Source organism: Seriola lalandi, unplaced genomic scaffold (assembly GCF_002814215.2).
Source record: "Seriola lalandi dorsalis isolate HSWRI2012SDOR001 ecotype SW California unplaced genomic scaffold, Sedor1 jcf7180002054549, whole genome shotgun sequence".
Taxonomy (NCBI): Eukaryota; Metazoa; Chordata; class Actinopteri; order Carangiformes; family Carangidae; genus Seriola; species Seriola lalandi.
In genome coordinates, this window is record NW_019525102.1 from 877,909 (window position 1) to 896,564 (window position 18,656).

Sequence of the window (18,656 nt, forward strand, 5' to 3'; positions counted from 1 at the left end):
TCCATGTAGATGCATCATTGATTTTAGGTTTTTGGAGACATCAGTTCTAACATGAGTTGACCAGAAAACCACTGAAGGTGGTGTGGCCACCTGATGCCCAAACATGAGCACCTGCAGGCAGGTGAACACACACCTCGTCCCCTTTCTCCAGCTTCAGGAACACTGCATTTCCCCCATTATCAGCATTGTCACTGCAGCTTTTATGATCAGATGTCATCACAACTTGCTCTTCATTCTTGTACAGTATCAGTGCTGCTCAATGATGTCCTCCAGCATGGTAGAAGAAGGTGAAATAATAAACACCTGCAGTAGGTGCAGTGAAGACACCTGTGGAAACAACAAGGTATTCATCACATGTATGGGTTTCTGTTACTCCAATCAAACAAACAACGTGGGTGATTATGAGTGTGGCTGTATATGATGCACTTACCTGTACATTTATCGTAGGCATCACCGATGTTTGTAATCACAGTGTTGTACATCATAGTTCTGTCGGAGTTGAAGGGTCCATAGGCCCCACCTTCTTCTGCCTTGACACTGAATACCACCATGGTTCTCTACATAAACAAGCAAAGTATTTCTACTGTTTAACTGTATTTCATCACAATAAATGAATTGTCTCTTGAGCAACTTTTCTTGAATTGAATTTCTTACTGAATTTACAATTTAGTAAAAGTGTTATTTCTAAAGTGGCTAAAACATGTGGATGGCCCCGTTCACATCTGTACATCGCTCAGCTCCTGGCTGCCTCACTTAAGTGGGAGCGTGCCAATCTGAACCTACTGCAGGTAATACACTGACTATAGATAAATACCTCACACAACCCCACAACAAATAACCCAAGCTATCACTTTAACCTCAACCTGACCTCACCCTAAACCCAACCACAGAGGATTCCTACTAGTTTTAGTTCTGCCAGATATGTGATGGCAAACTGTGAAGTGAAATAACACAGTTTTAAATGTGTTTCACTGACGCTGGTCACTCACTCATATCTACAACCGCTCTCTATATTCTACAACAGAGGCCTCACTCTTGTTTATTAGGCTACTGGTCACTTGGATGACTAGTAGGCTCAATAAGACTGAGCTCTGTTGTGAGCGTATGAAACCAAGTGTAAAAGTTAGCACATGGAATCTATTCTTTGCCCTTACCATTAATACATTTAACTGGTGTAACAGACCTTAAATCTGCTGCTAAAGTTTTTAATAAGAAAATAAGAATAATTCTACCTTTTGCAAGTTTTTCTTCGGTCTCTGTTGGTAGGTCACTCGTGGTGGGAAGACAGGCAAATTGTTGTCTGCTTGTCGTCGCTCCGTCTCCAAAGCTGTGATTGGTTGGATCCTTGCAGCTGCTTTTATGTTGTTTCATCAATGACAAAGTCTTGTCACGTGCCCTCCCTTAACCAATTGCAGATAATCTTTTTTAGGTGACAGTTTCATTGCGTGTGTGTGGGGAAAGTGCGTGAGGTGGAGGAATGTTCCTCCCATTTCCACTTGAGGTGATGGGTGGAGTTTTCTTTGGCATTTGGGTTGCCAGGATGTTGTTCGTTGAAAAATAACTTACACAGTGTTTCACACGAAATGTTACAAATCACTGGATGAAAAATAAACATTCATGAGTGTTCGTAAAAATTTCCAAATGATATTACTCAATGTTTTCTTGCTCTCTTGTCTTTTATTTCTCTGACTTTTATTTTCTTTAATGACATGATCGCTTATAACAATAGTCAAGTCAAACCAATTTTTATTTGTATGGAGTCAATTCACAACAGACATTTTCTCAAGGCACTTTCCAAATAGAGCAGGTCTAGAGCTTTTCTTTATAATCTTGTTTACACAGACCAACATTTCTCACCAAGAACAAGCGTTAGGCGACAGTGGCAAGAAGGAGAAACCTCCAGCAGAACCAGACTGGGCGGCCATCCGGTTGGGTTGGGAGAGATAGAGATGTATATATATATATATATACATGATATTTGCATATTATGGTATACTCATTAATCGATCATCTGTCAATGTTTATAATTTTCTGTACTGCTTTGGTAATATAGTATAGTATAATATATAATTTTATTCTACTTTTATTCAACATCATCATCAACTTTGTGACAGCTTTTATTACTTTTTGTTCCTTTATGAGGAACACCATATTGATACTGGCTCTTAGGGTCAAAGTAGGTCACTTCTTTGTAACATGGAAGATGTTGCTCTTTGGAAACGATTTTAAAAGTGTGATTAGAAACACTGGAGGAGCAGGAAATCTGTGAATCTTAAAAAAACCTCCTGCTCAGTGCCTTATCAAACCACTATATAAGTACGTATAACTAGACATTTTTCTGGGAAATATCTTATCAGCAAAGTCACGTTTTCCATGTAAACCAGATTCTCTGTTTTCTCTGTCCTCTTCAGGGAGGCACATGACAGCACACTGACATCCATCAAAAAACAAAAGCAGCTTCAGGGTTAAACTCTAATATCACTTGAACTATTGAGTATTTTTTTTATTTCTGTAACTTATCACGAAATCAGGAAACCTTTAAAGATTAAACAGAATTTGACTCCAAGTCAAGATTTTATTTTTTTATGTTCATGAAAAACAGGAATGTGTGTACATTCAGCATTTGTGATGAATTTGAATATTGAATGAATGAAGACACTTTTACAGACATAATCATCTTGGCTTCATGACATCAAATAGAAAATTGTTCATATGTTTTAAATAATTTTATATATATAGATTCAATATAATTTAAATATTTCATACATGAATAACTTCATGAATTTAACATAAAGTTTGTTGAATCTGAACAATGATCAGCTGTTCAAACATGCAGTTGTTGATAAATGCAATGAAATAAAGAAAAACCTAACAATGATTTAGAAAGACGTGATGTAGATGAAAATGAAACGTCTAAACAAACCAGACATGAAGATCAGAAAGTGAGTGAAAACATTTTTACACATTTGAAAAGGTCAACAATTGAAAGAAAAATCTCATCGTCAAATAATTGTCAATCAAAACTGAGAAATGAAAATAAAATAAACATGAATGATGATATGTGCAGTTTAAATGACTTTTCCCTTTAAGAAATAAACCTCATTATAAACATAATTATCCTCTTTATCTTTAGCTGCTCTGCCCCACAGTCACAGAGACCTTCAGTGGTAAGATCTTCACTGGGAGGTCATCCAAAGTGTCAAAGTATGGAAACAGCGTCTCAGTGAAAGTGTGTGTGAAGGTGTGTATGTGTGTGTTAGTGTCAGGATCAGAGAATGAAAGCTTTTCCTTTGTTCCAGTCCAGATTCATTCTTCTCCTTCATCATATGACTCTTCAGCTCCTCTTCCTCCCTGAGTGCAGCCATCCTTACCTCCTCTTCCTCATCTAGAAACTGGTGAAGCTTCTTAATCTGCTCCTTTATCTGCCTCTCTGTTACAAACTTAATTTGTAACTCTCACTTTTCTTTAGGGGGCACAGTAGTGTAGCTACTGATCAGATAATCATGAAGTAATGAGGAACTACTCAGTACGATGTGTCACTTTACTTGGAGGTGCAGAGAGAGAGTGTAGCTAATGGTTAAGTAATGAGAAATGAATGAACAGACAAAGTTATGGGCGGGACCTCTCAGTAAGAGAATAAATTATTGTTCAATTATAATCAGCAATTATTAACGTAAGCAGCCTTGTCTCTCTGTTTGTCTGTCTGTGTTTCGCAATTGATCCATATTTGTATGTCGTCATTGTCTAAAGTCAAAGAGGTAGAACCTTTATTTTGAAGAGCCAACATAATTGATAGAGTGCAGTAGACAATAAGAAATAAGGAGGTGCTGAAGGACCACCCACCTATTTGGTAAGGGTCAATGGTAAATTTGTGTCGTCAGTAAAAGTTTGAAGGAATCATTTCATTAAAAAAATCAGACTAACAAAAGAGAACTGAAGGAGAAGAGCTGAGCTCTGAGCAATATCTTCAGTAACATTCACAAACATCAGGTGGCGTCGTGTCGATTTCATGACATGTCACAGTAAATGAAACACTCAAGACTCATTTGACTAATGCTGTAATGATTTATTTTGATTGAATACAGTAACAGGACGGCAACAGCCACTTGTATCAATATGAATTTTAATTTCCATGTAGATGCATCATTGATTTTAGGTTTTTGGAGACATCAGTTCTAACATGAGTTGACCAGAAAACCACTGAAGGTGGTGTGGCCACCTGATGCCCAAACATGACATCCTGCAGGCAGGTGAACACACACCTTGTCCCATTTCTCCAGCTTCAGGAACACTGCATTTCCCCCATTATCAGCATTGTCACTGCAGCTTTTATGATCAGATGTCTTCACAACTTGCTCTTCATTCTTGTGCAGTATAAGCTTGGACACATGATGTCCTCCAGCATGGTAGAAGAAGGTGAAATAATAAACACCAGCAGTAGGTGCAGTGAAGACACCTGTGGAAACAACAAGGTATTCATCACATGTATGGGTTTCTGTTACTCCAATCAAACACACAACGTGGGTGATTATGAGTGTGGCTGCATATGATGCACTTACCTGTACATTTATCGTAGGCATCACCGATGTTTGTAATCACAGTGTTGTACATCATAGTTCTGTCGGAGTTGAAGGGTCCATAGGCCCCACCTTCTTCTGCCTTGACACTGAATACCACCATGGTTCTCTACATAAACAAGCAAAGTATTTCTACTGTTTAACTGTATTTCATCACAATACATGATTTTTCTATAGAGCTACTTCTAGGTTGAATTTCTTACTGAATTTATAATTTACATGATACTAAGTGTTATTTCTAAAGTGGCTAAAACATGTGGATGGCCCCGTTCACATCTGTACATCACTCAGCTCCTGGCTGCCTCACTTAACTGGGAGCGTGCCAATCTGAACCTACTGCAGGTAATACACTGACTATGAATAAATACCTCACACAACCCCACAACAAATAACCCAAGCGATCACTTTAACCTCAACCCGACCTCACCCTAAACCCAACCACAGAGGATTCCTACTAGTTTTAGTTCTGCCAGATATGCGATGGCAAACTGTGAAGTGAAATAACACAGTTTTAAATGTGTTTCGCTGATGCTGGTCACTCACCAAGCACTCACTCATATCTACAACCGCTCTCTATATTCTACAACAGAGGCCTCACTCTTGTTTATTAGGCTACTGGTCACTTGGATGACTAGTAGGCTCAATAAGACTGAGCTCTGTGGTGAGTGTACGAAATTAAGTATAAAAGTTAGAACATGGAATCCATTCTTTGCCCTTACCATTAATACATTTAACTGGTGTAACAGACCTTTAATCCGCTGTTAAAGTCTTTAATAAGAAAATAATAATAATTCTACCTTTTGCAAGTTTTTCTTCGGTCTCTGTTGGTAGGTCACTCGTGGTGGGAAGACAGGCAAATTGTTGTCTGCTTGTCGTCGCTCCGTCTCCAAAGCTGTGATTGGTTGGATCCTTGCAGCTGCTTTTATGTTGTTTCATCGATGACAAAGTCTTGTCACGTGCCCTCCCTTAACCAATTGCAGATAATCTTTTTTAGGTGACAGTTTCATTGCGTGTGTGTGGGGAAAGTGTGTGAGGTGGAGGAATGTTCCTCCCATTTCTACTTGAGGTGATGGGTGGAGTTTTCTTTGGCATTTGGGTTGCCAGGATGTTGTTCGTTGGAAAATTACTTAAACAGTGTATATATATATATATATATACATGATATTTGCATATTATGGTATTCTCATTAATCAATCATCTGTCAATGTTTATAATTTTCTGTACTTTTTTGGTAATATAGCTTTCTGATCTGTCATGCCAATAAAGCTCATTTGAATTTGAGACAGAGTGAGAGAGAGTGAGAGAGAGTGAGAGAGATTGTGCAAGCAGGAGAGAAAGAGAGAGAGAGAGAGTGAGAGAGAGCACAGAGGAAAAGAACAAAAACATACAATGATACTAATAGTAATAATAGTGATAATAGCGACAGTAACAATTATAATAATGTAATGGCAACTGTAAGGATCTTACTGATTTAAATAATAACGAAAGCTTACAACAATAATACTTATTATTATTAATTACAGTAAAATTAAGCAAGTTTAGCAGCAGGTGTTAAACAGGATGATAATAATTATTATAATTATAGAACTGGTTGAGAGTGTCCCAACAGCCAAGGGGTTTAGGGTGCTCGCCATTTTCTGAACAGCGAGACTCCGGTCCAGCTCCTGGCCGGCGGACACATCTCGTTCCCATCTCTCTGCTGGAGGATGGACAGAGTTTTTTTCATTTCTGTTATTTTTGTGGGCATTTTATGCCTTTATTTCACTTTGCCTTTACTATTTGCCAGCTTTTGCATTTATGTTATGTCTTTTTTTTTTTTTTTTTTTTTTTTTTTTTTTTTTTTTTTTTTTTTTTTTACTTTTATTCAACATTATCATCAACTTCATGACGGCTTTTATTCCTTTTTGTTCCTTTATGAGGAACACCATATTGATACTGGCTCTTGGGGTCAAAGTAGGTCACTTCTTTGTAACATGGAGGATATTCTTTGGAAACAGCTTTAAAATTATGATTAGAAACACTGGAGGAGCAGGAAATTTGTGAATCTTAAAAAAACCTCCTGCTCAGTGCCTTATCAAACCACTATATAAGTACGTATAACTAGACGTTTTTCTGGGAAATATCTTATCAGCAAAGTCACGTTTTCCACGTAAACCAGATTCTCTGTTATTGGTTCAGGGAGGCACATGACAGCTCACTGACATCCATCAAAAAACAAAAGCAGCTTCGGGGTTAAACCCTAATATCACTTGAACTATTGTGTATCTTTTATTTCTGTAACTTATCAAAGAAGTAGGAAACCTTTAAACATTAAACAGAATATGACTCCAAGTCAAGATTTTATTTTATTATGTTCATGAAAAACAGGAATGTGTGTACATTCAGCATTTGTGATGAATTTGAATATTGAATGAATGAAGACACTTTTACAGACAGAATCATCTTGGCTTCATGACATCAAACAGAAAATTGTTCATATGTTTTAAATTATTTCATATAGTATATAGATTCGATATATTTTAAATATTTCATACATGAATAACTTCATGAATTTAAGATAAAGTTTGTTGAATCTGAACAATAATCAGCTGTTCAAATATGCAGTTCTTGATAAATGCAATGAAATAAAAAAAACTTAACAATGATTTAGAAAGACGTGATGTAGATGAAAATAAAACGTCTAAACAAACCAGACATAAAGATCAGAAAGTGAGTGAAAACATTTTTACACAAATGAATGATGATAAGTGCAGTTTGTGACTTTTCCCTTTAAGAAATAAACATCATTATAAACATAATTATCCTCTTTATCTCTAGCTGCTCTGCCCCACAGTCACAGAGACCTTCAGTGGTAAGATCTTCACTGGGAGGTCATCCAAAGTGTCAAAATATGGAAACAACGTTTCAGTAAAAGTGTGTGTGAAGGTGTGTATGTGTTTGTTAGTGTCAGGATCAGAGAATGAAAGCTTTCCTCTGCTCCAGTCCAGATTAATTCTGACCTTCTGGAGCTTCTTCTGCACTGAAAGAGCAGTGACTGGAGCTGGTGGTGACCACTTTGAATATCTTCCTCCGTAGAACCCTATTCTCCATAATCCAGACTCTGTGACTCTCTTCCTTTGGACAGACTCTGTTGTCACACCCAGTGTCCAGTGTGCACTGTCCCCGACCTCGACAACCCAGCTGTGAGTGCCTGAGTTAAAGCCCTCAGAGCTCAGGACAATGCGGTAATGATCAAACCTCTGTGGATGGTCAGGGAGCTGCTGCAGCTCCTCTCCTAGTCTCACACAGGTCAGATCTTCAGACAGGATGAGTTCTCGGTGAGCAGTGTTTGGGTCCAGAACCACAGGACTGTAGGAGACCATGTCCTTCATCTTGTTCCAGATGTTGAAGGTGAGGTTGCCCAGGTGTTTGGCCTCGTCTATCAGATCCCCTGAGCACGGCTGTGGATCATCCAGCAGGAGGAGCTGCTGGACTCTTTCTACTGTTGCCTTGTAGTTGTACAGGAATGAGACGTCTTCAGCTCTCAGCTCCTCCTCCGTGGCTCTGACTGTGTGTGAAAGATCTGCTATCTCGCTGCTGAGAGCCTCCATCTTCTCCTTCATCATACGACTCTTCAGCTCCTCTTCCTCCCTGAGTGCAGCCATCCTTACCTCCTCTTCCTCATCTAGAAACTGGTGAAGCTTCTTAAACTGCTCCTTTATCCGCCTCTCTGAGTGTCGGGCCTGGATCTTAATGTGTTTTGCTGTTTCATCAATCCTCACCTTAACTTGTTCGCAACCTTTTAACTTCTCCCTCAAGGGCTCCAGAGTTTCCTGAAGTTCCTTCTTGTGTTGTCGTACAGATTCACCGATGGGTCTGAATCTGTGTTTGGTGTGTTTTTCTGAATCTCTGCAGATGAGACACACTGGCTGCTGATGGTTCAGACAGAAGAGTTTGAGTTGCTCAGAGTGCAGACTGCAGAGAGACTCTGAGGCTTTCTGATCCCGCTCCTGTAAGAAGGCCTCACACAGGTTCTTCAAAGCCAAGTTACAAGGCGGTTCAAACTTTGAAGCTCTTCTCTTACAAACTGGACACTCTTGTGTTTGTTTCTCTCTCCACCAGCTCTTCAGACAGTCTTTGCAGAAGCTGTGGCTACATGACAGAAGAACAGGGTCTCTGAAGACGTCATGACAGACGGGACAGCAGAGATCCTCCTCTGATCTGGAAGCCATTGAGTCTCTGTGCGAAGCTGAAAACACAGCAGGCAGAAAGTGCAGTCAGTCTCTGTGCCTATCTTCAGTGCGGAAGCGAAACAGACTGTTTACTGGTTTGTCTCAGGTGTCTGAGTCAGGTGAGGTGTGGACTTTGAAATACTGACTAATATAAGTTCAAATGGAGTTGTAGGTTGAACGCAGGGGGAGCAGTTTCACTATAACTAAGTAAAATAAAATGGAAGATTTCAGGAAAGGGGAACAATGGACCATGAGGGGCTACAGAGTTACTGAATATATTTAACATGCAGTTATATAACCTTCAATATCTGCTTTTTACATTCAAGAATTTTCAGAACCTGGCGATGGACTAATTTTTTGAATAATAACCATTTTCAAAATATTCTTCCGTATACTGAGCAGTTAATAAAGGGAAACCAAAGTATTTACAGCATTTTATTACAGTTAAGGTGAAAGATGAGGTTGAGATATTTTGTTTTAATTAAGTTTCTAGTTTTAAAGCACCCATCAGAGGGTTTTCCTATGTTCACTCTAGTCCAAAATCTTGAAATAAAAGTGTCTAACACCAGAAATACTTTACTTATGACATAAAATGATAAAATTATTTATGATGGCCTATAATGATGTCCATTATTTGTTTAATTTTTCACTTCTTTTTCTCCAAAGTGAACTCAGTATCATGAAGATACATCCCGATATTCTGGTCCTGATTATTAATGTCTGTTTTTTTCTGTTCCACATTTATTTTTGCTATCTCTGTTTTCTTTATTTTATTTGTGCCTATTTGCTTTTGTATTATCTATCATTACTCAGCCTTGTTCCAAGATGGCGGCGACCATAGTAAAAAGCAATGCAGGCGACAAAGAAAAAACAGCTTGGGATCCCTGAAGCGGCATTTGTGGTGTGTAAACCCAGATGTTTACAACGGAATTAGGCAGCTGGAAACGTACATAAAGTTTGTTGAATCTGAACAATGATCCAGCTGTTCAAACATGCAGTTGTTGATAAATGCAATGAAATAAAAAAAACTTTAGATTTTTTTAGATTTAGAAAGACGTGAAGAAGATGAAAATAAAACGTCTAAACAAACCAGACATAAAGATCAGAAAGTGAGTGAAAACATTTTTACACGTGAAAAGGTCGACAATTGAAAGAAAAGTTGAACTGTCAATCAAAACTGAGAAATAAAAATAAAATAAACATGAAATGATGAGACAGCAGGAGGATATGTGCAGTTTGTGACTTCCCTTTAAGAAACAAATATCATTATAAATATATCATCCTCTTTATCTCTAGCTGCTCTGCCCCACAGCCACAGAGACCTTCAGCGGTAAGATCTTCACTGGGAGGTCATCCAAGTGTCACAGTGTGGAAACAGCTTCTTCAGTGTGTATGTCTATTTTAGTGTAAGGATCAGAGACCTATTACAAAAAATTAGAAAATTCTGTAATGAAATCTTTCTGTCAGCCTGAAAGACGAACACAGACAGACAAAACCTCAGCTCGGCACAGAAAGGTTTTACTTGAAAACTCCAAAACCCATGAGTAGATTACTTTGAGTTAAAGTTAAATAAAATCTAAAAAACAATTTACACACTGGAGCACACTTAAAAAGAAACTAGAGGGAGTTATGCAAGACGTTCACAGTATGCAGGTTTGCAGCAGTTGTACCGGCAGCAGTTGCAGCCTGTGGCCGCTGGGGGCAGCAGAGCCTCCGCTCTCTTCTTCAGACGCTCGAACTTGCGCGTGAGGAAGGAAGGAGCAGCCTCTCTCCAAGATGGCAGCGACCATAGACAACAGCAATGCCGTACAGGCGACGAAGAAAAAGCACCTCGGGATCCCTGAAGCGGCGTTTGTGGTGCGTAAACCCCGACATCTTTCACCGTGTCAGATGTTTACAGCGGGATTAGGCAGCTGGAAACGCACCTTTTGTGGCTGTAGCCGGTGTGTGGGCGCGTCATGCTAGCTGCTAGCTGACAGTTAATCCTGGTGTGTGTGTGCAGACTGGGCGGCTGCTCATCTCCTTCTATGGACATTACAGACCGCCGGTGCTCCGGCTGCTTCTTATTTCAACATATTTCACTATTTATTTAACATATTTTAGCCCGCTACACATTAGCTAGCAGCTGCTTTGCTCCTGAATCTGTTGGTGACATTTAAAGTAGCGTTAGCTGCCCACAGTCTCCTTCAATCATTTTCTCGTTGTAAAATAACCGTAAAAGACCCAGCACATCTCTAAATACAGGATTAAGTTCACCATTAATCACATAATTGATAAGGGAATTAATACAGACAGTGGTTTATACCTAAAGGGAATACATATAAATATTTAAACAGGCACATGTTACTTGTCAGGTCTCTTCTTAGTTGACAAAGAACCCCAAAAAGTCATGAAATTATCATCATTATGGCAGAATCTTATTATTATTTTCAGATATTTTCTGTCCAAAAATGTGGAAACCTGTCTTCAGTTATTCTTTATCCAACCAACAGTCCAAAACCTAAACATATTTAATTTACTATAATATGTGGCACCAAAAAGTATTAATATCTACATCAGTATAGTCATGGATCTTTAGTCTCTATTTTTTCAACTTATATCTATACTTTATGTATTCTATAAAGTTATTGCATACAAATTAGTCTGTAATTTTATTGTTTGTTACCTGCTGCATTGTTTTTGTGATTTATGTGAAGTGTCTGCTGTCAACACTACAATTTCCTTTTGGGATTAATGAAGTTCTCTCCATCTTGTTCAGGATATATCTTTGTCATGACTCTTTACAAACAAGCTTGGAGGGAGCCTTAATGTTTTACATTGAGTGTTGTATGATTTATAATTTAATGTAATATCTTGGCTCACTGTTTGCACTGTCCGTTGGATTTTTCAGGAGGATGTCGACTCTTTTATGAAGCAGCCCGGCAACGAGACGGCAGACTCGGCGCTGAGGAGGCTGGACGAACAGTACCAGAAATACAAATACATGGAGCTCAACCTGTCTCAGAAGAAACTCAGGTAACTGAAACACACTCTCAAGGACACATATAATCAGTCGTAACATCCACATTCCATTCAGCTACATAACAGTGTAATGAATTTTCTGGTTGCTCTCCTGTCTTGACTTAATCTCCTAATTTCTCTCGATATTTAGGTTGAAAAACCAGATCCCACAAATCACACAGACGCTAGAAATCCTTCGACACATGCAGAAGAAGAAGGTGTGTGAGGTTTTTGTGGACTATCTTTGAAATGTTATGTACTGTAATCGTTTTTTGTTTGTTTTTTTACAAATGGATTTTGAATTTTCCCTGGCTGGTAGTTGTACTAAACATCAGTATAATCATGCTTTAAGATGCCGGTGCAGCAGATATACATGTGTCTGAATTATAAAAATGACAACAACAAAAAAACTCATTAATTTTTAGGTTGATCCACAGAACGAATTATATTCAAGACAGTAACATTTCTGAGTGCTTAAGACAAAATTGTACAAGCTAAAACAACATCCTTGACTTTTAACCTACCTGTTTAACAAAAAAAAAACATCTAGTTGAATAATTAAATTATATAGAAATGAATAGCTCTTAAATCTTGTCATATAAATCCTTAAATAGCAAAAACAGTTGTTTATGTGTGAGGTTGTTGTGGCTGTTGAGCTGCTGCTTACTCAGAAAATGTCTACACATCATGTTAGGTTAAAGAACAGGACTTAATTGTGAGTGCGCCACACTTTTTGTTTCCCCAGGAAACCACAGAGCCCATGGAGACACACTTCCTATTGGCTGACAATGTTTACTGCAAGGCCTCAGTGCCGCCAACCGACAAAGTCTGCCTATGGTTAGGGGTAAGTAAAGTTTAGATTAAAGTCAGGTTTATTTACCGTTGCATAGTGTTTCATAACAAAACCTCGTCTCAGAGATAAAACAACAACATGAGATGTTATAAAGTTACTGTTACTTCACTTCTGAAACAGAAAAGCTAAGGATGATTAATGAAGTGATGTAATGCTCTGGAGAGGTGTCTGGATACGTCGGTTGTCATCTTTACCTCATTTTGAACAAATCATCTCAGAAGCTTTAAACTGCCCAGTTTCTATACAAGTCAAGTGCTGTCTTGGCGATGAAGGCTATAACTTCAGTTCTCTTTATGTCATCATTTCATTCCTTGCCACCCCCAACATCCCCCCCCCCCCAAAAGGCCAACGTCATGTTAGAGTATGACATCGATGAAGCCCAGGCTCTCCTAGAGAAGAACCTGTCCACCGCATCTCGTAACCTAGAGACACTCGTGGACGATCTGGATTTCCTGCGAGACCAGTTCACCACCGTCGAAGTCAGTATCCTTCCACTGAATGGTCCACCCAGGTTTGGCTGATAAGACAAGAATGGTGACATCTGCTGGCTAAATTCTTGATTCTGTACTTGTATGAATGGGTTAGATCTGAGAGCATTATCAAACAGTTTGTCAGAGTAAAAGTGGTTGTACTGGTCGTATATTTCAACAACATGCTCTTGGTACAAATAATCCTTCTGCCGCTGTTGTTCCTTAAGTCACCGCTCTCCTCAGACATGGCACGAGTCTACAACTGGGACGTGAAGAGAAGGAGCAAAGAAAACCTCCTCAAATCAGCAGACAAGTCTTAATATCGACGACACAGTGTCCAAATCCCCTTATGCTAACTATCATCTCTTTAGTCAATAACAAAAAACAGACCCCCGTCTCCCAAGTCATGTGTATGTTCACCCCAGTGCTTGACAGATAGAAGACATGTTTGAAATATTTCCAAAAGTCGTGGTGCGCTTGATTTAACTCATTGAGATTGTTAAGGAGATGTGCAGGTGCCATACATGAAGCCGGCTAAATCAAGCGCACGTCTTAATTCTTTGTTGGGTTTTCAAATATGTCGTCTGTCAAGTCAAGCTCAGACCTTCCACCACTACTGTTCTCTGTTGATTTGTTACTTTTTAAAGTATTTTTTCAAGTAAAAACTAACAAAAAACAAAGGCAACGAGGCAATTTTTGTATTCTTTTTAATGATTTCAGTATGTTCCAGTTGTTTTTTTGTTTTTTTTTGGCAGACTACGAGGGTTCTCTCGCATCGTCTTTTCCTCCCTGCAGTTTTCCTCCTTACGGACCTGACACATCTGTTTTTTCTCAGCCTGCAACAACATTCACATGTGGGACTTTTACTTGAGTTAGTAAAAACACAGTTGCCATTATACTCCATAGAGCCTGGTATGTAGGATGACAAAAGATCTCTGCAGAAGAGTAATACAGAATAAAACTAGTTCTGCCTTGTGGCTCTGGTTATCATTTCAGGACTTTTAGGAGTTGAGAAGGATCCACTGTTTTCCTCCTCCGTCCCTCGACTTTCCACCCTCGATCATCTCTTCCTCTACTTCTCCACCTCCTCCTCCTTTTTGCCGCTATTCTGTCTGTATTTATTTGTCTCTCACTGTACTCATTAAACAATGAATGAAGTAAAAGAAGAACATTTGGGCAAAGAGATAAGACCTTGACCTGGTGCTCTGTGTGTTGTTTATTTTCTGAAGAGAAGTTATGAGAGGTAAGGTAGAAAAGATGTTTGCAGTCAAATACCTGCAGGTAACAAAGTGCCACACAGAGCAAAGCAACATGGAGAGAGCACAATAAATAAAAGGTAGGAAAATAACATGAAATTGGACATAAGATTTAAAAAAAGAAAAGAAAAAAAACTAAAAAAGAAGCACAATAAACAAACAAGCTTAACGCAGACTGTGGACACAACAAGGTCCCTGTGTATGGTTCATTCCTTTTCAGCCTTTTGACCACGTGTGTCATGGAAATGGTTTTAAAATATTTCATTGATTGACATTCATTTAGAATATAAAACCAGGAATTAACAAGATTTTACAAATTAATTAATTAATCCACAAAAAATGTAAAAAATGTATGTATATATTTCACCCTAAATGTTAAAGACAAAACAAGAAAAATGGGTTTCACATTTCCTCAGAAGCCAGGGTGATGGCTCTAGTTTGCCTGTTTTGGTTCCACGAATTGTTCACACCTGGAATATATTACTGTCCAGAAAAGGTATTTGGTAATGGTATTTTTGCCTCATACTAAGAAATTTTTATTTCCACTGAAACTAAAAGTTGACGTGAACCCAATTTTCCATGTAACTGTATCACATGTTGCTGAAATGTTGATTGTCTTACTGACTCCATCCCTCTTGTAATTTCTCCCGGAACTTGGTTTATAGCTTTTCCGCATCCCCCCTGAAAATTGTAACCACTTTCATTCATACTGTATTTTTCCAGCTTCAACCTTTTTGATAATGAAACATTGTAAGGCCTAATTGATATTGTTGTAGTCGTGCCTGTCAGGAAGGCTTGTTGGACCTGAACTGTTCAGTGTCCTCAGTGCTTCCACCCAGTGGTAATATGTGGAATTACAGCACAGCATACAGTACTTCTAAGTACTGCCGGACCAATATGAATGGACTTAGTCTCTTCTAGTATCATTATTTGTTTTACTTACAGCTTTTTCAGCTGTTAACATATTTGAAAACTACCATCACTAGCATGTCAAATTCGCTAATGGCAGCTACTGTTTGCAATGCACCCACTTTACAGTACAGAAAACAATCACTGAATTATTTTGATACTGAGGGAAATGTAAAAGCATGGTCATTTCTCAAGTAGATTTATGGACTTTTATCCGCATCATGTCTTATTACTCCGAAGAGTATGAGTTTTGATGCAAGTTAAAGTTTCTAAGAACCTTAATTTCCTGTTGAATGTTCATCTCCACCACAGTACACTGACCTCTTTCCCTGAAGTCAGCATCTTACAAGCTTCATCTGAAATTACTGAAGCCTACTGGTTTTTTAGGCAAAGCAGCTTTATTTTTATGGATGCATGGACAGTTTAAACTGTTAAGGGGACGTACTGACCCCTATAGCCCTCAACTGTTGCCCTTTGTGCATTGTGTGGTTATAAGATTAATCTGAGCACGTTTATTGATGACTAATGGGAGAGGACAGAAGAAGATACACATCTGTTTTCAGTTTTAGGACTAATCTTTGTGAAATGCTGGATAATTTGAACACGTGTCGAATTACAATATTGTCCAACTGAAACATAGTGCAGTAGAAGTATAAAGTATAATATGGAAATACTCAAGTAAAGTACAAGTACAGTTGGTGACTTCACCCAGGTGTACACACTGAAAAGAATCGTGTGCTGGGGACAGGATTGATTAGGTTTTTTTTTGTTTTGTTTTTATTAGAGATTTAAATTTGGTGGATAGATTTGTTGCAAATGTAGGTTTTTGTGTCCCATAATTATCGACTAGTCTTAACATTCCCAAGTTTCAGAAATAGCAGCCTAAAATGAAAAAGGCAACCACCTTGTGTTAAAAAAAATAGGAGAATATGCTTATTTTTCCAGTCACATTTTATTTGTTATTACACTGAGGGCAGGAAATAGCTATTGTTAACCTACAGATACATGCTTTTGAATACAGGAATGACACATTGATGACATGTTACACGTCAGAGTGGAAAGGTAGAAAAAAGTTGACTGTTCTGTCGTAATCGCTCATTTGACCCCTAAATAATGTGTGGAAAAGTCTTGAGGTGTCACCAACATGTCAGTTGTAGCCCCAGTTTTAACTCTGTCAATATTATTAGCTTATTAGAATAAAATAAGAGTTTAAAATGATCATGGCTGGTAGACAAGCTCCTTGGACACAGCCAGAAATTCCACCAAAATTTGGCAGTAGGCAGGGATTAATTCAACATCCATTACAGATACATTTTCTTAAAAAATATATAGGGGCATTATTCATGGCATAAAGCTTAAAGGAATATTGTATGTATTGTATTGCATAAGGAGTGGAAACAAGGGGGAAACCTCTACATGTATTGTGAATAATGTCATCGTAAATTTGTTTATTTGCCTTCTTGCCACGACACAAGTCGCCAAACATCTCAACTCACAAAATCGACCTAAAACTCATTTATTAACATGTTTTATTGTTTGTTTAATCTGTACAAAACCAAAGAGTAAAAGCAAAACGTTTTCGGTGTTATGTTCCAGTTTGTTTCTTGCTTTATATCCTGGGGTTTTGTCTTGATTAATTAGCTTTAGAGGTGCTGTAAGTAAGCTAAGCTAACCAGCTGCACCTTCATACTTGCTGTCCATATCAGCCCCAGTTTGTGCCTATCATGTATTAGCATTAGCATTGTATCTGAGCCACACAGCAAAAAAAAAAACCCTGACTTACTGCTGTTCTTGACATGCTACCAAAATCCAGAAAAAAACTTTCTTATCATCCAGATGAAACAATTTCCCACTCACTGAATAATAAAATAGTCCATTAACATTTTTAGCCAATTGTGTTTCTCAATCCAAAGAAAAATGCTGAAACTTGCACGAGTTGCAGTTTTGGAAATGGGTTGAAAATCTTTTTATCATGAAGCAGTTAATCTTGTTTAAACACACTTATTAGTTTTTCAAACATCGCTGGGTAATCGTCTTTCAGGGAAACACATGCTTAGCTCTGTGACTCAGTTGTAAAGCTAATGCTAATGCATTTGAACCACAAACAAGGCTAATCAGTGTGGTAAATATGAAGCTACACAGCTACGGCCAGTGAGCTGGTTAGCTTAATGACTGGAAGCTAGACACAGATGAACACACAGTTGTTTTAATTTACTTCTTTGGAGTCCACTTGGACTAGGGGTGATGGATTAGTGTCACAACAAATTAGAGGGTACACATACGTCCGCACAGAGCCTTTGGGTGCTCGACGATGCGAAGAGTAACACTAGCTTAAAGCTACTTGAAGTATGAGGGAGCACAAAAAGTATTTTTGATTTGATTTGAACATGTGAGATGAGAGTGTTATGGATCTTTAAATCTTAGTGTAGTTCCCAAAATGCTGCACTACGCTTCTGAACATGAAGTTGTAACAAAGTGAGAATAACAGTATTATAATAGAGACCTATTTTCAGCTTGTCTGAGGTTGCAGCTGTGCTGATAGCAACAACTTTACTGACAGTTGAAGGGAGTCCAGCAGTGCTGTGCCTTCTGTATGAAAGCAGCCTTAGTGAAACCAAACACTGCCAGGGATACTGGCAGAGAGCGGTGCAGAGTGCCAGTAAATCATCCTGTATGGGTCCCTGGAAATAGGCCAAAAAGGAGATTGCTTTGCTGTCAAACATGAAACTGCTTTCAATCGTACCAATAGCTCCCTTCAAAGTGTCCTTTCTTGATCCATCCGTGGGTCCTGAGGCGACTTTGTCAGCATCTCTGAATGGAATATCTTTATTTGCACCAAGCCAAGCCTCAGTTCAGAAAAAGCCTGAAACTGCTTGTGTGGAAAAAACGGCAAAGTCTCCCAAAAATGCTTCTTCCACATTCAGTAATGTCACGTGACTTCCTAGAAACTTGCTTCACTGACAGTCTGTAGTATCAAGCCAAAAACATTAACAGCCACTTCCAGACCATTAACAACTGGTCGGGCTTCTGTGGGGCATCTTTAGTGTTTAATTGCAGGCTGCTTTTTTTCACACACTGAGTGAATCATGTTTTACTGGAATCAGCTGAGTGGTGACCAAGTCGAGTCCGTTTCAGTATCTTCAGGATTAAGACTGACTTAGATATTTCCCTCTTTGAAAAGTATGTGTCAGTTTTGGTCTTGTTGGATTCTGTTAACACAAAACAACACAAAAAAAATATTCAATCGGTTGTAGGGCATTTTGGTTGATGACATCTTTTCTCTGGAAAGCGATACAGATCTATCATTTTAGATTTTGTGACCAGAGGAAATATTCTTTTTGACAACAAACCAACAATAAATTGCTTAAGTATAATAGTAA

General features: G+C 38.5%; 3 protein-coding genes across 3 annotated transcripts; 1 reads left to right on the forward strand and 2 right to left on the reverse strand.

Moving 5' to 3' along the window:
- Positions 1 to 4,051: 4,051 nt before the first annotated feature.
- LOC111661717 (complement C1q-like protein 4) lies at positions 4,052 to 5,462 on the reverse strand. Its single transcript, XM_023415374.2, has 3 exons — positions 5,375 to 5,462; positions 4,560 to 4,686; positions 4,052 to 4,456 (listed from the first exon to the last, which is right to left on the reverse strand). Exons 2-3 carry the CDS (start codon positions 4,678 to 4,680, stop codon positions 4,176 to 4,178), a joined length of 402 nt encoding a protein of 133 aa, XP_023271142.1. The 5' UTR covers positions 4,681 to 4,686; positions 5,375 to 5,462; the 3' UTR covers positions 4,052 to 4,175.
- Positions 5,463 to 6,890: 1,428 nt separating this feature from the next.
- On the reverse strand, positions 6,891 to 8,833 carry LOC111661715 (E3 ubiquitin-protein ligase TRIM39-like). The gene has a single exon (XM_023415371.2). It carries the CDS (start codon positions 8,786 to 8,788, stop codon positions 7,391 to 7,393), a length of 1,398 nt encoding a protein of 465 aa, XP_023271139.1. The 5' UTR covers positions 8,789 to 8,833; the 3' UTR covers positions 6,891 to 7,390.
- A 1,672-nt stretch (positions 8,834 to 10,505) lies between these two features.
- vbp1 (von Hippel-Lindau binding protein 1) lies at positions 10,506 to 14,307 on the forward strand. Its single transcript, XM_023415372.2, has 6 exons — positions 10,506 to 10,645; positions 11,679 to 11,803; positions 11,940 to 12,006; positions 12,534 to 12,632; positions 12,986 to 13,124; positions 13,355 to 14,307. Exons 1-6 carry the CDS (start codon positions 10,565 to 10,567, stop codon positions 13,429 to 13,431), a joined length of 588 nt encoding a protein of 195 aa, XP_023271140.1. The 5' UTR covers positions 10,506 to 10,564; the 3' UTR covers positions 13,432 to 14,307.
- The last annotated feature ends 4,349 nt before the right edge of the window (positions 14,308 to 18,656 follow it).